The sequence below is a fragment of the Leptodactylus fuscus genome, chromosome 5 (assembly GCF_031893055.1).
Source record: "Leptodactylus fuscus isolate aLepFus1 chromosome 5, aLepFus1.hap2, whole genome shotgun sequence".
NCBI classification, from domain to species: domain Eukaryota; kingdom Metazoa; phylum Chordata; class Amphibia; order Anura; family Leptodactylidae; genus Leptodactylus; species Leptodactylus fuscus.
Genome location: NC_134269.1, coordinates 222140708 through 222162639, shown reverse-complemented (window position 1 = coordinate 222162639; position 21932 = coordinate 222140708). Strand labels below are relative to the sequence as shown.

The window sequence follows — 21932 nt, the reverse complement described above, 5'->3', positions numbered from 1 at the left end:
TTGTGATGTCGCGGTCGCGCTGACGCTCTGATATGGGAATCGCTTAGTTAATAATCTCTCCCTGACATTCCTCCTTTGTCCCTGTCACCCCCAAGCAGCTCCCTCAGACCCTGACGCCTTGCAGCCTGCCATATACTCCATTTGCATTCAGAGCTGCAGTTCTAATTCTGTTGTTGCATCATTTTCTATACTTCGGTTACCTCCACACCTGGTGTCTGTATTCTGTGTTACTGTACATCATGTCTGATATCCTCTACTTGCATCTTTCACTGTATTGTGGTTTCTCCTTCAATCACAATTTTGGCAATAGTGATTGCAGCTCTGTCTGTGACTGGAGACGTGATGTCAGTGATGAGCCGTACTGTTTCCAGATTTCGCTGCACCCCTCTGTCCTGTAGTTTTTCTCTGATGTCGCAGGTGATAATGCCGCAGAGAGACTGAAATAATTTGTATGGCGTCCCCTCCTGGCGGGCGCAGGATTAGCGGGCACATTGACTGTACTCACCTCTAAATATTTCCCTCTCAGTTACTTACTGATACAGTGGGGGAGGGGGGGGGGGTTGTTACATTGTATCATTCTGTTTTGTGTAAAGATGAATGCAGGTGACATGACCTCTGACATCCCTGGAGGCGGGGCCAGGCAGGAGGGGTCAGTGCCTGCTGCACCGCCCCAAGCAGTGAACATTAACCACTCTCTTCTGCTCTCCGCCGCTCTCTTCTGCTCTCTGCCACTCTCTGCTACTCTCCGCTGCTCTCTTCTGCTCTCCAACACTCTCTTCTGCTCTCTGCTGCTCTCTTCTGCTCTCCAACATCTCTTCTGTTCTCCGCCGCTCTCTTCTGCTCTCCAACACTCTCTTCCGCTCTCTGCCGCTCTCTTTCGCTCTTCACCGCTCTCTTCCGCTCTCTTCCATTCTCCGCCGCTCTCTTTCGCTCTCCGACGCTCTCTTACGCTCTCTTCTACTCTCTGCCGCTCTCTTCCGTTCTCCGCCGCTCTTTCGCTCTCCGACGCTCTCTTCTACTCTCTGCCGCTCTCTTCCGTTCTCCGCCGCTCTCTTTCACTCTCCGCCGCTCTCTTCCGCTCTTTTCCGTTCTCTGCCGCTCTCTTCCACTCTCCGCCACTCTCTGCCGCTCTCTTCCGCTCTCCGCCGCTCTCTTCGGTTCTCTGCTGCTCTCTTCCGCTCTCCGCCGCTCTTTTCCGCTCTCTGCCGCTCTTTTCCGCTCTCTGACGCTCTCTTATGCTCTCTGCCGCTCTCTTCCGCTCTCCGCCGTTCTCTTCCGCTCTCCGCCGCTCTCTTCCGCTCTCCGCTGCTCGCTCTCCGCTGCTCTCTTCCGCTCTCCGCCGCTCTCTTCCGCCGCTCTCCGCCGCTCTCTTCCGCTCGCTCTCTGCCGCTCTCTTCCGCTCTCCGCCGTTCTCTTCCGCTCTTCGCGGCTCTCTTCCGCTCTCCGCCGCTCTCTTCCGCTCGCTCTCCGCCGCTCTCTTCCGCTCTCCGCCGCTCTCTTCCGCTCTCCGCCGCTCTCTTCCGCTCGCTCTCCGCCGCTCTCTTCCGCTCTCCGCCGCTCTCTTCTGCTCTCCACCACTTTCCTCTGTTCTAGGCTATATAGAAAGTATGTGCCCCCCCCCCCTCCCCCATGGGATATAGAGATAAGAGGGAAATAAACCAGCTTTTGGTAAAGCCTGTTCCTCGGAGGGGGCGACCACACAGGGATTACTTCTGGTCTCTGCGCTGCATGTGAGGTGTGAATTGGACCCAACGCTTCATTTCTTGTGGCCTCATTTTCAAATACACATTTATGAAAGTAGAAGTCACATGACAGGAAGTCTATGAGTTAGTATGTTGTTACCGTGGGAACTCCAGAGCAAGCGTGGGGGGTTCAGTACATGAAATCTAGTGACTGCGTGATTTCTGAAGGACCAGACACCGCCTGCTGGTAGTCCATGGCTAATGTTGTGGCTGCTGGTGTGACCGTATGGATGAGATGTAGCCACATCAATGAGGGAGGAGACAGTTATAAAGGCTTTTTCTGGGTACACGGACGCCCACAAGTACTAGACTATGGACACGGGTTTAACCGGCGCATTTCCGACCCTGGATGAACCAAGAACAGTGGAACGCCAGTGCTGAGTGGGTGGGGCCTCCTGGGTGTGATGTCATAGCGGTGCTTCCTCCTGTTTCCCCTACTTTTCTCACAGCATGCAGTATCAAAGAAACAGAGAGAAGCTGCAGCTACACCCCCTCCTCCCCCTCACAGCATATACTATCACTGTCAGAGAGAAGCTGCAGCTACACCCCCTCCTCCCCCTCACAGCATATACTATCACTGTCAGAGAGAAGCTGCAGCTACACCCCCTCCTCCCCCTCACAGCATATACTATCACTGTCAGAGAGAAGCTGCAGCTACACCCCCTCCTCCCCCTCACAGCATATACTATCACTGTCAGAGAGAAGCTGCAGCTACACCCCCTCCTCCCCCTCACAGCATATACTATCACTGTCAGAGAGAAGCTGCAGCTACACTCCCTCCTCCCCCTCACAGCATATACTATCACTGTCAGAGAGAAGCTGCAGCTACACCCCCTCCTCCCCCTCACAGCATATACTATCACTGTCAGAGAGAAGCTGCAGCTACACCCCCTCCTCCCCCTCACAGCATATACTATCACTGTCAGAGAGAAGCTGCAGCTACACCCCCTCCTCCCCCTCACAGCATATACTATCACTGTCAGAGAGAAGCTGCAGCTACACCCCCTCCTCCCCCTCACAGCATATACTATCACTGTCAGAGAGAAGCTGCAGCTACACCCCCTCCTTCCCCTCACAGCATATACTATCACTGTCAGAGAGAAGCTGCAGCTACACCCCCTCCTCCCCCTCACAGCATGCAGTATCAAAGAAACAGAGAGAAGCTGCAGCTACACCCCCTCCTCCCCCTCACAGCATATACTATCACTGTCAGAGAGAAGCTGCAGCTACACTCCCTCCTCCCCCTCACAGCATATACTATCACTGTCAGAGAGAAGCTGCAGCTACACCCCCTCCTCCCCCTCACAGCATGCATTGTCAGGGACACAGAGAGAAGCTGCAGCTACACCCCCTCCTCCCCCTCACAGCATGCATTGTCAGGGACACAGAGAGAAGCTGCAGCTACACCCCCTCCTCCCCCTCACAGCATGCATTGTCAGGGACACAGAGAGAAGCTGCAGCTACACCCCCCTCCTCCCCCTCACAGCATGTACTATCACTGTCAGAGAGAAGCTGCAGCTACACCCCCTCCTCCCCCTCACAGCATATACTATCACTGTCAGAGAGAAGCTGCAGCTACACCCCCTCCTCCCCCTCACAGCATGTACTATCACAGTCAGAGAGAAGCTGCAGCTACACCCCCCTCCTCCCCCTCACAGCATGCATTGTCAGGGACACAGAGAGAAGCTGCAGCTACACCCCCTCCTCCCCCTCACAGCATGTACTATCACAGTCAGAGAGAAGCTGCAGCTACACCCCCCTCCTCCCCCTCACAGCATGCATTGTCAGGGACACAGAGAGAAGCTGCAGCTACACCCCCTCCTCCCCCTCACAGCATGTACTATCACAGTCAGAGAGAAGCTGCAGCTACACCCCCTCCTCCCCCTCACAGCATGTACTATCACAGTCAGAGAGAAGCTGCAGTTACACCCCCTCCTCCCCCTCACAGCATGTACTATCACAGTCAGAAGCTGCAGCTACACCCCCTCCTCCCCCTCACAGCATGTACTATCACAGTCAGAGAGAAGCTGCAGTTACACCCCCTCCTCCCCCTCACAGCATGTACTATCACAGTCAGAAGCTGCAGCTACACCCCCTCCTCCCCCTCACAGCATGTACTATCACAGTCAGAGAGAAGCTGCAGCTACACCCCCTCCTCCCCCTCACAGCATGCATTGTCAGGGACACAGAGAGAAGCTGCAGCTACACCCCCTCCTCCCCCTCACAGCATGTACTATAACAGTCAGAGAGAAGCTGCAGCTACACCCCCTCCTCCCCCTCACAGCATATACTATCACTGTCAGAGAGAAGCTGCAGCTACACCCCCTCCTTCCCCTCACAGCATATACTATCACTGTCAGAGAGAAGCTGCAGCTACACCCCCTCCTCCCCCTCACAGCATGCAGTATCAAAGAAACAGAGAGAAGCTGCAGCTACACCCCCTCCTCCCCCTCACAGCATGTACTATCACAGTCAGAGAGAAGCTGCAGCTACACCCCTCTCCTCCCCCTCACAGCATGTACTATCACAGTCAGAGAGAAGCTGCAGCTACACCCCCTCCTCCCCCTCACAGCATGCATTGTCAGGGACACAGAGAGAAGCTGCAGCTACACCCCCCTCCTCCCCCTCACAGCATGTACTATCACTGTCAGAGAGAAGCTGCAGCTACACCCCCTCCTCCCCCTCACAGCATGCATTGTCAGGGACACAGAGAGAAGCTGCAGCTACACCCCCCTCCTCCCCCTCACAGCATGTACTATCACTGTCAGAGAGAAGCTGCAGCTACACCCCCTCCTCCCCCTCACAGCATATACTATCACAGTCAGAGAGAAGCTGCAGCTACACCCCCTCCTCCCCCTCACAGCATGCATTGTCAGGGACACAGAGAGAAGCTGCAGCTACACCCCCCTCCTCCCCCTCACAGCATGTACTATCACTGTCAGAGAGAAGCTGCAGCTACACCCCCTCCTCCCCCTCACAGCATATACTATCACTGTCAGAGAGAAGCTGCAGCTACACCCCCTCCTCCCCCTCACAGCATGTACTATCACAGTCAGAGAGAAGCTGCAGCTACACCCCCCTCCTCCCCCTCACAGCATGCATTGTCAGGGACACAGAGAGAAGCTGCAGCTACACCCCCTCCTCCCCCTCACAGCATGTACTATCACAGTCAGAGAGAAGCTGCAGCTACACCCCCCTCCTCCCCCTCACAGCATGCATTGTCAGGGACACAGAGAGAAGCTGCAGCTACACCCCCTCCTCCCCCTCACAGCATGTACTATCACAGTCAGAGAGAAGCTGCAGCTACACCCCCTCCTCCCCCTCACAGCATGTACTATCACAGTCAGAGAGAAGCTGCAGTTACACCCCCTCCTCCCCCTCACAGCATGTACTATCACAGTCAGAAGCTGCAGCTACACCCCCTCCTCCCCCTCACAGCATGTACTATCACAGTCAGAGAGAAGCTGCAGTTACACCCCCTCCTCCCCCTCACAGCATGTACTATCACAGTCAGAAGCTGCAGCTACACCCCCTCCTCCCCCTCACAGCATGTACTATCACAGTCAGAGAGAAGCTGCAGCTACACCCCCTCCTCCCCCTCACAGCATGCATTGTCAGGGACACAGAGAGAAGCTGCAGCTACACCCCCTCCTCCCCCTCACAGCATGTACTATAACAGTCAGAGAGAAGCTGCAGCTACACCCCCTCCTCCCCCTCACAGCATGCATTGTCAGGGACACAGAGAGAAGCTGCAGCTACACCCCCTCCTCCCCCTCACAGCATGTACTATCACAGTCAGAGAGAAGCTGTAGCTACACCCCCCTCCTCCCCCTCACAGCATGTACTATCACAGTCAGAGAGAAGCTGTAGCTACACCCCCTCCGCCCTCACAACGGGTGCAGTATTACAGATGTTGCTTATATGTGGGCGGGCTGTCCGGTACACGCGACCCCTCACTAATACTCATCTCTCTATTATTTACAGTTAATGGGTCACACAGAATGGGATTACAAGAGAAGCTCCAGGGGCTCACAGGTGAGTGCTGCAGCCACCAATCCTGCCACCATTGTATCCGCCCAACTATTGTATCTACCACTGCTACTGTATCTAACACTACCACTACTGTAGCCCGTACAGAAAAGAGAAGAGGTTCGCTGTGATCATTACCTATAGACTTCTATAGGAGAGTGTAGTGAGCATGCTCTGTGACTGTACAGGGAGGAGAAGAGGTGAGCTGTGATCATTACCTAAAGACTTCTATAGGAGAGTGTAGTGAGCATGCTCTGTGTACAGGGAGGAGAAGAGGTGAGCTGTGATCATTACCTATAGACTTCTATAGGAGAGTGTAGGGAGCATGCTCTGTGTACAGGGAGGAGAAGAGGTCAGCTGTGATCATTACCTATAGACTTTTATAGGAGAGTGTAGTGAGCATGCTCTGTGACTGTAAACGGAGGAGAAGAGGTGATCTGTGATCATTACTTATAGACTTCTATAGGAGAGTGTAGTGAGCATGCTCTGTGACTGTACAGGGAGGAGAAGAGGTGAGCTGGAGAGTGTAGTGAGCATGCTCTGTGTACAGGGAGGAGAAGAGGTGAGCTGTGATCATTACCTATAGACCTCTATAGTAGAGTGTAGTGAGCATGCTCTGTGACTGTACATTGAGGAGATGAGGTGAGCTGTGATCATTACCTAAAGACTTCTATAGTAGAGTGTAGTGAGCATGCTCTGTGACTGTACAGGGAGGAGATGAGGTGAGCTGTGATCATTACCTATAGACCTCTATAGTAGAGTGTAGTGAGCATGCTCTGTGACTGTACATTGAGGAGATGAGGTGAGCTGTGATCATTACCTATAGACTTCTATAGGAGAGTGTAGTGAGCATGCTCTGTGTACAGGGAGGAGATGAGGTGAGCTGTGATCATTACCTATAGACTTCTATAGGAGAGTGTAGTGAGCATGCTCTGTGTACAGGGAGGAGATGAGGTGAGCTGTGATCATTACCTATAGACCTCTATAGTAGAGTGTAGTGAGCATGCTCTGTGACTGTACATTGAGGAGATGAGGTGAGCTGTGATCATTACCTATAGACTTCTATAGGAGAGTGTAGTGAGCATGCTCTGTGTACAGGGAGGAGATGAGGTGAGCTGTGATCATTACCTATAGACTCTCCATTGTGCTCATCCAATGTGTGATGTGTATTCCCCACCCCAAGGCATTGATGATGTGATGTGCAGCATGTGTGAGATCATGGCTCATACGTGTCACTGGGTCATAGGTCATACGTGTCAGTAATGTCCTGTGCGGGAGGTAATGACTGCACTAATGTCCCCTGTAATCTCATTATAATCCGCCGCTCGGGTCACAGAAGTTCACGTCTGACGTCACCTAATGAAGTTAGCGCTCTGCACAGATGGTGGCAGCCGTCCATTGTGACCGTCACCTGGCAGCATCTGCTGTCCGCCATCTTCCCTACTGCGCCTGATCTGTCTCTAGGGCAGGGGCATACGAGGGTCTAAACGGCCAATAATCCAGAAATGTAATGATGGGAGATTTTCTGAATTCACGATGACTGAACAGACCATTGGAGGGGAAATGGCGCGCAGCGTGCCCCTGGTCAATGGGAGGGAGGGGCAGAGGTAACGGATGGGAAGTAGACGCATCATCTACGCGGGGCAGCCTAAGGAGGGAGCTGTCACCTCTATGAGAGACTACAGTGAGCATGCTGTGCAAAGAGGGCGTCAGGTGAGCTGTGCCTATAGACTTCTATAGGAGAATGTAGTGAGCATGCTCTGTGACTGTATGGGCAGGAGAAGAGGTGAGCTGTGATCATTACCTATAGATTTCTATAGGATTGTGATGGGACAACCCCTTTAAGAGAGGGAACTGGACTTTATGGGATTCCTCAGGTGAGGAGTTTGTGATTTAAGGGTGGTCCTGCACCAGGAGGCCCAGGATGAACTGTATTGATAGTATCCCAGTATTGTTCTCTGAAGGATGGTCCACTCATGGCTGGGTCATCTTTCCTCTGATGAGACCACTTCTGCTTTGACTATTTGTCCTCTGGAGGATCCGCTCATGGTTGGGCCACTCATTCTTTGCAGAGTCCACTTGTTGTTGGGTCAGTTGTCCTCTGGAGGGTCCACTGGAGGATGGGTTGCTTGTCCTCTGAAGGATCCACTCATGGTTGGGTTCCTTTTCCTCTGTAGAGTGCACTCGATGTTGGGACACTTATTCTCTGGAAGGTCCATTTGTAGTTGGGCTACTTGCCCTCTGGAGAGTTTAGTCATGGTTGGGTCCCTCATCCTCTGGAGGGTGCACTCATTCTCTGAAGGGTCCGATCATGGTTGGGCCATTTATACTCTGGAGGGTTCTCTTGTGGTTGGGTTGTTTGCCCTCTGGAGGGTTCACTCATCATTGTGTTACTTCTCCTCTGGAGGTTCCACTCATGGTTGGGTTGTTTGTCTTCTGAAGCCTCCACTAGTGGTTGGGTCCTTTGTTTCCTGGAGTGTCCACTCGTCCTCCGGAGGGTCTTCTTGTTGTTGGGTCCCTCGTCCTCTGGAGGGTCTTTTTGTTGGGTCCCTCGTCCTCCGGAGGGTCTTCTTGTTGTTGGGTCCCTCGTCCTCCGGAGGGTCTTCTTGTTGTTGGGTCCCTCGTCCTCCGGAGGGTCTTCTTGTTGGGTCCCTCGTCCTCCGGAGGGTCTTCTTGTTGTTGGGTCCCTCGTCCTCCGGAGGGTCTTCTTCTTGTTGTTAGGTCCCTCGTCCTCCGGAGGGTCTTCTTGTTGTTGGGTCCCTCGTCCTCCGGAGGGTCTTCTTCTTGTTGTTAGGTCCCTCGTCCTCCGGAGGGTCTTCTTGTTGTTAGCTCCCTCGTCCTCCGGAGGGTCTTCTTCTTGTTGGGTCCCTTGTCCTCCGGAGGTTCTTCTTGTTGGGTCCCTCGTCCTCCGGAGGGTCTTCTTGTTGTTGAGCCCCTCGTCCTCCGGAGGGTCTTCTTGTTGTTGGGTCCCTCGTCCTCCGGAGGGTCTTCTTGTTGTTGGACCCCTCGTCCTCCAGAGGGTCTTCTTCTTGTTGGGTCCCTCGTCCTCCGGAGGGTCTTCTTGTTGTTGGGCCCCTCGTCCTCCGGAGGGTCTTCTTCTTGTTGGGCCCCTCGTCCTCCGGAGGGTCTTCTGTTGGCTCCCTCGTCCTCCGGAGGGTCTTCTGTTGGGTCCCTCGTCCTCCGGAGGGTCTTCTTCTTGTTGGGTCCCTCGTCCTCCGGAGGGTCTTCTTGTTGGGTCCCTCGTCCTCCGGAGGGTCTTCTTGTTGGGTCCCTCGTCCTCCGGAGGGTCTTCTTGTTGGGTTCCTCGTCCTCCGGAGGGTGTTCTTCTTGTTGGGTCCCTCGTCCTCCGGAGGGTCTTTTTGTTGTTGGGAACCTCGTCCTCCGGAGGGTCTTCTTCTTGTTGGGTCCCTCGTCCTCCGGAGGGTCTTCTTGTTGTTGGGCCCCTCGTCCTCCGGAGGGTCTTCTTGTTGGGTCCCTCGTCCTCCGGAGGGTCTTCTTGTTGTTGAGCCCCTCGTCCTCCGGAGGGTCTTCTTGTTGTTGGGTCCCTCGTCCTCCGGAGGGTCTTCTTGTTGTTGGACCCCTCGTCCTCCAGAGGGTCTTCTTCTTGTTGGGTCCCTCGTCCTCCGGAGGGTCTTCTTGTTGTTGGGCCCCTCGTCCTCCGGAGGGTCTTCTTCTTGTTGGGCCCCTCGTCCTCCGGAGGGTCTTCTGTTGGCTCCCTCGTCCTCCGGAGGGTCTTCTGTTGGGTCCCTCGTCCTCCGGAGGGTCTTCTTCTTGTTGGGTCCCTCGTCCTCCGGAGGGTCTTCTTGTTGGGTCCCTCGTCCTCCGGAGGGTGTTCTTCTTGTTGGGTCCCTCGTCCTCCGGAGGGTCTTCTTGTTGGGCCCCTCGTCCTCCGGAGGGTGTTCTTCTTGTTGGGTCCCTCGTCCTCCGGAGGGTCTTTTTGTTGTTGGGAACCTCGTCCTCCGGAGGGTCTTCTTCTTGTTGGGTCCCTCGTCCTCCGGAGGGTCTTCTTGTTGTTGGGTCCCTCGTCCTCCGGAGGGTCTTCTTGTTGGGTCCCTTGTCCTCCGGAGGGTCTTCTTGTTGGGTCCCTCGTCCTCCGGAGGGTCTTCTTGTTGGGTCCCTCGTCCTCCGGAGGGTCTTCTTGTTGGGTCCCTGGTCCTCCGGAGGGTCTTCTTGTTGGGTCCCTCGTCCTCCGGAGGGTCTTCTTCTTGGGTCCCTCGTCCTCCGGAGGGTCTTCTTGTTGGGCCCTTTGTCCTCCGGAGGGTCTTCTTCTTGTTGGGTCCCTCGTCATCCGGAGGGTCTTCTTGTTGGGTTCCTCGTCCTCTGGAGGTTCTTCTTGTTGTTGGGTCCCTCGTCCTCCGGAGGGTCTTCTTGTTGGGTTCCTCGTCCTCCGGAGGGTCTTCTTGTTGTTGGGTTCCTCGTCCTCTGAAGGGTCTTCTTGTTGTTGGGTTCCTCGTCCTCTGGAGGGTCTTCTTGTTGTTGGGTCCCTCGTCCTCCGGAGGGTCTTCTTGTTGTTGGGTCCCTCGTTCTCCGGAGGGTCTTCTTGTTGTTGGGCCCCTCGTCCTCCGGAGGGTCTTCTTGTTGTTGGACCCCTCGTCCTCCAGAGGGTCTTCTTCTTGTTGGGTCCCTCGTCCTCCGGAGGGTCTTCTTGTTGTTGGGCCCCTCGTCCACCGGAGGGTCTTCTTCTTGTTGGGCCCCTCGTCCTCCGGAGGGTCTTCTGTTGGGTCCCTCGTCCTCCGGAGGGTCTTCTTCTTGTTGGGTCCCTCGTCCTCCGGAGGGTCTTCTTGTTGGGTCCCTCGTCCTCCGGAGGGTGTTCTTCTTGTTGGGTCCCTCGTCCTCCGGAGGGTCTTTTTGTTGTTGGGTCCCTCGTCCTCCGGAGGGTCTTCTTGTTGTTGGGTCCCTCGTCCTCCGGAGGGTCTTCTTGTTGTTGGGTCCCTCGTCCTCCGGAGGGTCTTCTTGTTGGGTCCCTCGTCCTCCGGAGGGTCTTCTTGTTGGGTCCCTTGTCCTCCGGAGGGTCTTCTTGTTGGGTCCCTCGTCCTCCGGAGGGTCTTCTTGTTGGGTCCCTCGTCCTCCGGAGGGTCTTCTTGTTGGGTCCCTGGTCCTCCGGAGGGTCTTCTTGTTGGGTCCCTCGTCCTCCGGAGGGTCTTCTTCTTGGGTCCCTCGTCCTCCGGAGGGTCTTCTTGTTGGGCCCTTTGTCCTCCGGAGGGTCTTCTTCTTGTTGGGTCCCTCGTCATCCGGAGGGTCTTCTTGTTGGGTTCCTCGTCCTCTGGAGGGTCTTCTTGTTGTTGGGTCCCTCGTCCTCCGGAGGGTCTTCTTGTTGGGTTCCTCGTCCTCCGGAGGGTCTTCTTGTTGTTGGGTTCCTCGTCCTCCGAAGGGTCTTCTTGTTGTTGGGTCCCTCGTCCTCCGGAGGGTCTTCTTGTTGTTGGGTTCCTCGTCCTCTGGAGGGTCTTCTTGTTGTTGGGTCCCTCGTCCTCCGGAGGGTCTTCTTGTTGTTGGGTCCCTCGTTCTCCGGAGGGTCTTCTTGTTGTTGGGCCCCTCATCCTCCGGAGGGTCTTCTTGTTGTTGGGTCCCTCGTCCTCCAGAGGGTCTTCTTGTTGGGTCCCTCGTCCTCCGGAGGGTCTTCTTGTTGTTGGGTCCCTCGTCCTCCGGAGGGTCTTCTTGTTGGGTCCCTCGTCCTCCGGAGGGTCTTCTTGTTGGGTCCCTCGTCCTCCGGAGGGTCTTCTTGTTGTTGGGTCCCTCGTTCTCCGGAGGGTCTTCTTGTTGTTGGGCCCCTCATCCTCCGGAGGGTCTTCTTGTTGTTGGGTCCCTCGTCCTCCAGAGGGTCTTCTTGTTGGGTCCCTCGTCCTCCGGAGGGTCTTCTTGTTGTTGGGTCCCTCGTCCTCCGGAGGGTCTTCTTGTTGGGTCCCTCGTCCTCCGGAGGGTCTTCTTGTTGGGTCCCTCGTCCTCCGGAGGGTCTTCTTGTTGGGTCCCTGGTCCTCCGGAGGGTCTTCTTCTTGTTGGGTCCCTCGTCCTCCGGAGGGTATTCTTCTTGTTGGGTCCCTGGTCCTCCGGAGGGTCTTCTTCTTGTTGGGTCCCTGGTCCTCCGGAGGGTCTTCTTGTTGGGTCCCTCGTCCTCCGGAGGGTCTTCTTCTTGTTGGGTCCCTCGTCCTCCGGAGGGTCTTCTTGTTGGGTCCCTCGTCCTCCGGAGGGTCTTCTTCTTGTTGGGTCCCTCGTCCTCCGGAGGGTCTTCTTGTTGGGTCCCTCGTCCTCCAGAGGGTCTTCTTGTTGTTGGGTTCCTCGTCCTCCGGAGGGTCTTCTTGTTGGGTCCCTCGTCCTCCGGAGGGTCTTCTTGTTGGGTCCCTGGTCCTCCGGAGGGTCTTCTTGTTGGGTTCCTCGTCCTCCGGAGGGTCTTCTTGTTGGGTCCCTCGTCCTCCGGAGGGTCTTCTTGTTGTTGGGCCCCTCGTCCTCCGGAGGGTCTTCTTGTTGGGTCCCTGGTCCTCCGGAGGGTCTTCTTGTTGGGTCCCTTGTCCTCCGGAGGGTCTTCTTGTTGGGTCCCTCGTCCTCCGGAGGGTCTTCTTGTTGGGTCCCTGGTCCTCCGGAGGGTCTTCTTGTTGGGTCCCTCGTCCTCCGGAGGGTCTTCTTGTTGTTGGGTCCCTCGTCCTCCGGAGGGTCTTCTTGTTGGGTCCCTCGTCCTCCGGAGGGTCTTCTTGTTGGGTCCCTCGTCCTCCGGAGGGTCTTCTTGTTGGGTCCCTGGTCCTCCGGAGGGTCTTCTTGTTGGGTCCCTCGTCCTCCGGAGGGTCTTCTTGTTGGGTCCCTGGTCCTCCGGAGGGTCTTCTTGTTGGGTTCCTCGTCCTCCGGAGGGTCTTCTTGTTGGGTCCCTGGTCCTCCGGAGGGTCTTCTTGTTGGGTCCCTGGTCCTCCGGAGGGTCCGCTCTTGTCTTGGTAGATTTGGATGGTGTACATGATAACGTTGTAGTGAATGCGGATGTAGCAGAGTGGAGCGCGCGTGTGATGGCCGGCGCAGTGCGCTGAGGGCCGGGGAATAATCGCTGATTGTGTCGGACAATTCATTTGCAGTAATTGGATGTGGTGGCTGCTCCTCTTCAGGCCGCGCCGCTGCACTTTACCCCCCTGTAGCTAAGCAACCGTTATTTGAAGATTAAAGACTTCCTGAGCGTCCGGCGCTGATTCACTGGAGAGTCGTCACAGTGGAGCAGGCGGGAGAGGCGGCGGAGCGGCACATGGTAGCCCAGGACTGAGCCCCACAATGAAGAGGAGGAGGCCGACCCTCCCGTACGGGGAGCAGGTAGTGGGAGCGCAGAGCATGCTGGGAGAGGCGGAGGATATGGGAGACCACCGCAGCCGAATCAGTCATCCATGACTCACTGTCACAGCTGAGGAGTTGTTACAATGTATCAGTCTAGTCCAATCTCTGATGTGCTGGGGGTTTGTTACAATGTATCAGTGTAGGCCAATCTCTGATGTGCTGGGGGTTTGTTACAATGTATCAGTGTAGGCCAATCTCTGCTATGCTATTGGTTTGTTACAATGTATAAGTCTAGTCCAATCTCTGCTATGCTGGGGGTTTGTTACAATGTATCAGTGTAGAGCGATCTCTGCTATGCTGGGGGTTTGTTACAATGTATCAGTCTAGACCAATCTCTGCTATGCTGGGGGTTTGTTACAATGTATCAGTGTAGGCCAATCTCTGCTATGCTGGGGGTTTGTTACAATGTATCAGTCTAGACCAATCTCTTCTATGCTGGGGGTTTGTTACAATGTATCAGTCTAGTCCAATCTCTGCTATGCTATTGGTTTGTTACAATGTATCAGTCTAGACCAATCTCTGCTATGCTGGGGCTTTGTTACAATGTATCAGTGTAGACCGATCTCTGCTATGCTGGGAGTTTGTTACAATGTATCAGTGTAGACCAATCTCTGCTATGCTGGGGCTTTGTTACAATGTATCAGTGTAGAGTAGACCAATCTCTGCTATGCTGGGGGTTTGATTCTATGTATCAGTCTAGAGTAGGCCAATCTCTGCTTTGCTGGGGGTTTGTTACAATGTATCAGTCTAGTCCAATCTCTGCTATGCTGGGGGTTTGTTACAATGTATCAGTGTAGAGCGATCTCTGCTATGCTGGGGGTTTGTTACAATGTATCAGTGTAGACCAATCTCTGCTATGCTGGGGCTTTGTTACAATGTATCAGTGTAGAGTAGACCAATCTCTGCTATGCTGGGGCTTTGTTACAATGTATCAGTCTAGAGTAGGCCAATCTCTGCTATGCTGGGGGTTTGTTTCTATGTATCAGTCTAGACCAATCTCTGCTATGCTGGGGGTTTGTTACAATGTATCAGTCTAGACCAATCTCTTCTATGCTAGGGGTTTGTTACAATGTATCAGTGTAGACCAATCTCTGCTATGCTGGGGTCTGTTACAATGTATCAGTGTAGGCCAATCTCTGCTTTGCTGGGGGTTTGTTACAATGTATCAGTGTAGACCGATCTCTGCTATGCTGGGGGTTTGTTACAATGTATCAGTGTAGACCAATCTCTGCTATGCTGGGGCTTTGTTACAATGTATCAGTGTAGACCAATCTCTTCTATGCTAGGGGTTTGTTACAATGTATCAGTCTAGACCAATCTCTTCTATGCTAGGGGTTTGTTACAATGTATCAGTCTAGTCCAATCTCTTCTATGCTAGGGGTTTGTTACAATGTATCAGTCTAGTCCAATCTCTGCTATGCTGGGGGTTTGTTACAATGTATCAGTCTAGTCCAATCTCTGCTATGCTGGGGGTTTGTTACAATGTATCAGTCTAGTCCAATCTCTGCTATGCTGGGGGTTTGTTACAATGTATGGTGGCAGAGTTTTCGTAATGATGCTTCCGAGACCGCTCAGACGATGGTGAACCATGTGACATGTCATGTGATGGCAACGCTTGTGATTAAAGATGTCGTCATGGCATGACTGAAGACGTCAGACAGAGGGGTCACATGATCTACGCGATACGCCCAGGGCCTGCGTCATGTCTGTGACCGTAGTGATGTCATTGAGTGATGTCACTGTCATGAGGTCACAGCGGGCTCGGCTCTGCTGCATTGCACTATGGGAGATGTAGAGGCAGCAGCGTGTGCACCCCGCACTCCTCCAGCAGAGGGCGCCGGCAGAGCTGGGTGTATGGTATCGGGACGTGAACAAGATGGCGCCGGTTGTTCATGAATACGCCATTGTGCGTCCTGGGCGATAAATGGCGGCTAAGCCTCCTGCACGTAAATTAGGCGCGGCGATAGATGTGAGATTAACCCCTGCCTGCCCTGTCCCGCTGCTCTATGAATCGCCCTCCTAGATCATCCAGTGGATGTAATCAGCGCCGCGTCCTCGGAAGATCCCGGATTACAGGAGATTGAGGTCAGGTCGTGGTAATCAGTGGGCGGGGCCAGCGACCGCGCAAAATTACCATTATTTTAATCAGATTTTTAGGAGGTTTCTGGATTTAATGGACTCTTCATAGCCGGGGTCTCCACGGCTCCATCCAGAGACCCCTGCTCACAGCTGAGGGTTTGTCACAATTGTATCTAGTCCAGACAATCTGCTGTAAAGTGATACATTGTAACAAAAGAGCAAGATAATGCAATGACGAGCCGACAACTGAGTGCTGGGTCCAGTCATGTCCTCTAGATGGCGCTCAGGGCGTTACCTGCAGTCACCACTGATGGGAAAGTGTCAGCGAAACTCTCCAGGAACCGCAACGGCCGACCCAACAATCAGGAGCTCCTACACCGGAAACCAGTGCAGTGTGAACGGGAAAAGGACCGCATACTTCCAACAGGCCCGAGGGGTCAGACAAGGCTGTAGCCTGAGCCCAACGCTCTTCAACATCAATATCAATGACCTGGCTACAGCTCTGGAGGCCTCACCAACCCCAGGCCTCACCCTGAACAATCGAGAGGTGAAGTTCCTGCTATACGCCGATGAGCTCCTACTCCTGGCCCCCACCGAGAAAGACCTCCAAGAAAGCCTGTCAGTGCAGGAAAAATTCAACACCACATGGGCCCTACCCATCAACCAGAAGAAGACCAAAATCATGGTATTCCAGAAGAAGGGCCACAATAAAGCCTCCACCACCCCACAATTCACACTGAACGGCTCCACACTGGAGAAAACCAACAGCTACACCTACCTGGGGCTGGAGCTCAGCCAATCAGGAAGCTTCAAAGCAGCAATAGAAACCCTGAAAGCAAAAGCCTGCAGAACCTTCTACGCCATCAGAAGACAACTGTACCACCTCAAACCACCGGTGAGGGTCTGGCTGAAGATATTTGACGCTGTCATCTCCCCGATCCTTCTCTATGGCAGTGAGGTTTGGGGCCCAGCCACCTACCCAGACCAGTCAAAGTGGGATTCCAGCCCAACAGAGAACTTCCACCTGGAGTTCTGCAAATACCTGCTACATGTCCATCGCAACACCACCAACATGGCCTGCAGGGCAGAGCTAGGCAGACTCCCCCTATGGCTCACCATACAGAAGAGGGCGCTAGCTTTCCAGGCACACATCCAGGTGAGCGACTCCTACCACCACCAAGCCTGGCTAAGCCACCTGAGCAAACCAGACATTCACCAACCAAACAGCAGCCAACCACCAAACCAAAAACACCAACAGATGATAACCAAGGCCGAAATAAAGGCGACCACAGAGGCAAACAGAGAGCAGTACATTGAAGAATGGAGAAACCAAATAAATAACTCCAAGAAACTCACCAATGTGTACCAATCCCTACAAAGGGACTACACCATGGCCACCTACCTGGAGAGAATACGCCACCCCAAGCACAGACAGACCCTGAGCCGGTACAGACTGAGCGCCCACAACCTAGAGATAGAGACGGGGCGATACAGGCAGACGTACAAGCCACGGGAGAAGAGACTGTGCCAGCACTGTGACCAGGGGGCCCTAGAAGACCAGACCCACTTCCTGCTACACTGCACCAAATACTCAGCTGTGAGGGCCGTCTACTACCAAAGACTCTCTGCCCACATCCCAGACTGGGAGAAGAGGGAACTCTACATCCTACTGGGAGAAGAAGAGGCCACTGTGGAGATCGCTGCCCAATACGTGTCCAGCTGTCACCAAACCAGAGGAAGATGAGACTCCACGGACTGTTATATTTATCCCAAAACACCCGCCCCACCCCCACCTCCCCATATAGCAGTCACCAACGAAGAGGAAGATGAGACTCCACGGACTGCTATATTTATCCCAATACACCCGCCCCACCCACCCCCACCTCCCCATATAGCAGTCACCAACGAAGAGGAAGATGAGACTCCATGGACTGTTATATTTATCCCAATACACCCACCCCACCCCCACCTCCCCATATAGCGGTCACCAACGAAGAGGAAGATGAGACTCCACGGACTGTTATATTTATCCCAATACACCCGCCCCACCCCCACCCCCCCATATAGCTGTCACCAAACCAGAGGAAGATGAGACTCCACAGACTGTTATATTTATCCCAATACACCCGCCCCACCCCCCCATATAGCAGTCACCAACTAAGAGGAAGATGAGACTCCACGGACTGTTATATTTATCCCACTGGGTTCAGGTCTGGTGACTGTGGGGGCCGAGTCACCTGGTGTAGCCCCCCCCCCCCCCCCCCCCCATCACTCTCCTTCTTGGTCACAGCCTGGAGGTGTTTGGGGTCATTGTCCGGATGGAATAGCATGATGCTGTGGTAGCCATGCTGGTTCAGTATAACCCCCCAACAGTGTCCCCAGCTTGCCCCCCCCCCCATCACACCTCCTCCTCCATGCTTTACGGTGGGAACCAGCCATGTAAAGTCCATCCGGTCCCCAAAGACACGCTGGTTGGAACCAAAGATCTCACATTAGGACTCCTCAGACCTTGGCACAGATTCCCACTGGTCTAATGTCCATTCCTTGTGGTCTCTTCTGCTTGTTGCTGGTCCTTAGCAGTGGTTTTCTAGCAGCTATTTTACCATGAAGGCGGCGGCTGCACAAAGTCTCCTCTTACCAGTTGTTGTAGAGATGTGTCTGCTGCTAGAACTCTGTGTGGCATTGCCTGGTCTCTAATCTGAGCTGCTGGTAACCTACGATTTCTGAGGCTGGTGACTCCAATGAACTTATCCTCCGCAGCAGAGGTGACTCTTGGTCTTCCTTTCCTGGGGTGGTCCTCATCCTCCGCAGCAGAGGTGACTCTTGGTCTTCCTTTCCTGGGGTGGTCCTTATCCTCCACAGCAGAGGTGACTCTTGGTCTTCCTTTCCTGGGGCGGTCCTCATCCTCCGCAGCAGAGGTGACTCTTGGTCTTCCTTTCCTGGGGTGGTCCTCATCCTCCGCAGCAGAGGTGACTCTTGGTCTTCCTTTCCTGGGGTGGTCCTCATCCTCCGCAGCAGAGGTGACTCTTGGTCTTCCTTTCCTGGGGTGGTCCTCATCCTCCGCAGCAGAGGTGACTCTTGGCCTTCCTTTCCTGGGGTGGTCCTCATCCTCCGCAGCAGAGGTGACTCTTGGTCTTCCTTTCCTGGGGTGGTCCTCATCCTCCGCAGCAGAGGTGACTCTTGGTCTTCCTTTCCTGGTATGGTCCTCATCCTCCGCAGCAGAGGGGACTCTTGGTCTTCCTTTCCTGGGATGGTCCTCATCCTCCGCAGCAGAGGTGACTCTTGGTCTTCCTTTCCTGAGGTGGTCCTCATCCTCCGCAGCAGAGGTGACTCTTGGTCTTCCTTTCCTGGGATGGTCCTCATCCTCCACAGCAGAGGGGACTCTTGGTCTTCCTTTCCTGGGATGGTCCTCATCCTCCGCAGCAGAGGTGACTCTTGGTCTTCCTTTCCTGAGGTGGTCCTCATCCTCCGCAGCAGAGGTGACTTTTGGTCTTCCTTTCCTGGGGCGGTCCTCATCCTCCGCAGCAGAGGTGACTCTTGGTCTTCCTTTCCTGGGGCGGTCTTTATCCTCCGCAGCAGAGGTGACTCTTGGTCTTCCTTTCCTGAGGTGGTCCTCATCCTCCGCAGCAGAGGTGACTCTTGGTCTTCCTTTCCTGGGATGGTCCTCATCCTCCGCAGCAGAGGAGACTCTTGGTCTTCCTTTCCTGGGGCGGTCCTCATCCTCCGCAGCAGAGGTGACTCTTGGTCTTCCTTTCCTGGGATGGTCCTCATCCTCCGCAGCAGAGGTGACTCTTGGTCTTCCTTTCCTGGGATGGTCCTCATCCTCCGCAGCAGAGGTGACTCTTGGTCTTCCTTTGCTGGGGTGGTCCTCATCCTCCGCAGCAGAGGTGACTCTTGGTCTTCCTTTCCTGGGGTGGTCCTCATCCTCCGCAGCAGAGGTGACTCTTGGTCTTCCTTTCCTGGGGCGGTCCTCATCCTCCGCAGCAGAGGGGACTCTTGGTCTTCCTTTCCTGGGGCGGTCCTCATCCTCCGCAGCAGAGGTGACTCTTGGTATTCCTTTCCTGAGGCACTCCTTATCCTCCGCAGCAGAGGTGACTCTTGGTCTTCCTTTCCTGGGGTGGTCCTCATCCTCCGCAGCAGAGGTGACTCTTGGTCTTCCTTTCCTGGGGTGGTCCTCATCCTCCGCAGCAGAGGTGACTCTTGGTCTTCCTTTCCTGGGATGGTCCTCATCCTCCGCAGCAGAGGTGACTCTTGGTCTTCCTTTCCTGGGATGGTCCTCATCCTCCGCAGCAGAGGTGACTCTTGGTCTTCCTTTCCTGGGATGGTCCTCATCCCCCGCAGCAGAGGTGACTCTTGGTCTTCCTTTCCTGGGGCGGTCCTCATCCTCCGCAGCAGAGGTGACTCTTGGTCTTCCTTTCCTGAGGTGGTCCTCATCCTCCACAGCAGAGGGGACTCTTGGTCTTCCTTTCCTGGGATGGTCCTCATCCTCCACAGCAGAGGGGACTCTTGGTCTTCCTTTCCTGGGATGGTCCTCATCCTCCGCAGCAGAGGTGACTCTTGGTCTTCCTTTCCTGGGGCGGTCCTCATCCCCCGCAGCAGAGGTGACTCTTGGTCTTCCTTTCCTGGGGTGGTCCTTATCCTCCGCAGCAGAGGGGACTCTTGGTCTTCCTTTCCTGGGGCGGTCCTCATCCTCCGCAGCAGAGGTGACTCTTGGTATTCCTTTCCTGAGGCACTCCTTATCCTCCACAGCAGAGGTGACTCTTGGTCTTCCTTTCCTGGGGTGGTCCTCATCCTCCGCAGCAGAGGGGACTCTTGGTCTTCCTTTCCTGGGATGGTCCTCATCCTCCGCAGCAGAGGTGACTCTTGGTCTTCCTTTCCTGGGATGGTCCTCATCCTCCGCAGCAGAGGTGACTCTTGGTCTTCCTTTCCTGGGGTGGTCCTCATCCTCCGCAGCAGAGGTGACTCTTGGTCTTCCTTTCCTGGGGTGGTCCTCATCCTCCGCAGCAGAGGTGACTCTTGGTCTTCCTTTCCTGGGGCGGTCCTCATCCTCCGCAGCAGAGGGGACTCTTGGTCTTCCTTTCCTGGGGCGGTCCTCATCCTCCGCAGCAGAGGTGACTCTTGGTATTCCTTTCCTGAGGCACTCCTTATCCTCCACAGCAGAGGTGACTCTTGGTCTTCCTTTCCTGGGGTGGTCCTCATCCTCCGCAGCAGAGGTGACTCTTGGTCTTCCTTTCCTGGGGTGGTCCTCATCCTCCGCAGCAGAGGTGACTCTTGGTCTTCCTTTCCTGGGGTGGTCCTCATCCTCCGCAGCAGAGGTGACTCTTGGTCTTCCTTTCCTGGGATGGTCCTCATCCTCCGCAGCAGAGGTGACTCTTGGTCTTCCTTTCCTGGGATGGTCCTCATCCTCCGCAGCAGAGGTGACTTTTGGTCTTCCTTTCCTGGGATGGTCCTCATCCTCCGCAGCAGAGGTGACTCTTGGTCTTCCTTTCCTGGGATGGTCCTCATCCCCCGCAGCAGAGGTGACTCTTGGTCTTCCTTTCCTGGGGCGGTCCTCATCCTCCGCAGCAGAGGTGACTCTTGGTCTTCCTTTCCTGAGGTGGTCCTCATCCTCCACAGCAGAGGGGACTCTTGGTCTTCCTTTCCTGGGATGGTCCTCATCCTCCACAGCAGAGGGGACTCTTGGTCTTCCTTTCCTGGGATGGTCCTCATCCTCCGCAGCAGAGGTGACTCTTGGTCTTCCTTTCCTGGGGCGGTCCTCATCCCCCGCAGCAGAGGTGACTCTTGGTCTTCCTTTCCTGGGGTGGTCCTTATCCTCCGCAGCAGAGGGGACTCTTGGTCTTCCTTTCCTGGGGCGGTCCTCATCCTCCGCAGCAGAGGTGACTCTTGGTATACCTTTCCTGAGGCACTCCTTATCCTCCACAGCAGAGGTGACTCTTGGTCTTCCTTTCCTGGGGTGGTCCTCATCCTCCGCAGCAGAGGGGACTCTTGGTCTTCCTTTCCTGGGATGGTCCTCATCCTCCGCAGCAGAGGTGACTCTTGGTCTTCCTTTCCTGGGGTGGTCCTCATCCTCCGCAGCAGAGGTGACTCTTGGTCTTCCTTTCCTGGGGTGGTCCTCATCCTCCGCAGCAGAGGTGACTCTTGGTCTTCCTTTCCTGGGGTGGTCCTCATCCTCCGCAGCAGAGGTGACTCTTGGTCTTCCTTTCCTGGGGCGGTCCTCATGTCAGCCAGTTTCTTTGTAGCGCTCACTATTCTGCTGGTTTTTGTAACTGCACTTGGGGACACTTTCAAAGTTTTCCCAATTTTTTGGACTGACTGACCTTCCTTTCTTGCAGTAATGATGGCCACTCCTCGTTTTTCTTTACGTAGCTGCTTTTTTCTTGCCATAATACAAATTCTAAGAGTCTATTCAGTCGGACTATCAGCTGTGTATCCTGTACCTGACTTCTGCACAACACAACTGATGGTCCCAACCCCATTTATAAATGTACCGGCTCCGACTCCAGCTTTAAAATAAAGTATTAATATTTCATAATTGAGTTTTCCTATGAATTTTATAAATGTTACTCAGATCTATCTGTTCTATCAAACTATGAAGGAGAGTGATCAGCGGTTGTGCTGGAGATGGAGACGTTTCTTACTTCTTGTGTGTCACTGCCCTTCTGTATTCTGCCCCAACCCCCGCTACCCCCAATGGATGAAACAGAAAGTGAAAGTGATCAGGTGTTGCCGATTCTTGGTAGTGAAGCTCCTCCTCTAGACTGGATGTTTACCAGGTGTGCG

The 21932-nt window shown here is 54.6% G+C and overlaps 1 protein-coding gene across 1 annotated transcript in view; it reads left to right on the top strand.

The window, feature by feature from the left end:
• The window catches only part of PDE3A (phosphodiesterase 3A), a 228941-nt gene that overhangs the window by 127349 nt on the left and 79660 nt on the right, over positions 1-21932 (top strand). The window contains exon 2 of the mRNA XM_075275946.1: positions 5727-5777. Coding sequence (XP_075132047.1) covers positions 5727-5777 — 51 coding nt within the window. The remainder of the gene's footprint in view (positions 1-5726; positions 5778-21932) is intronic.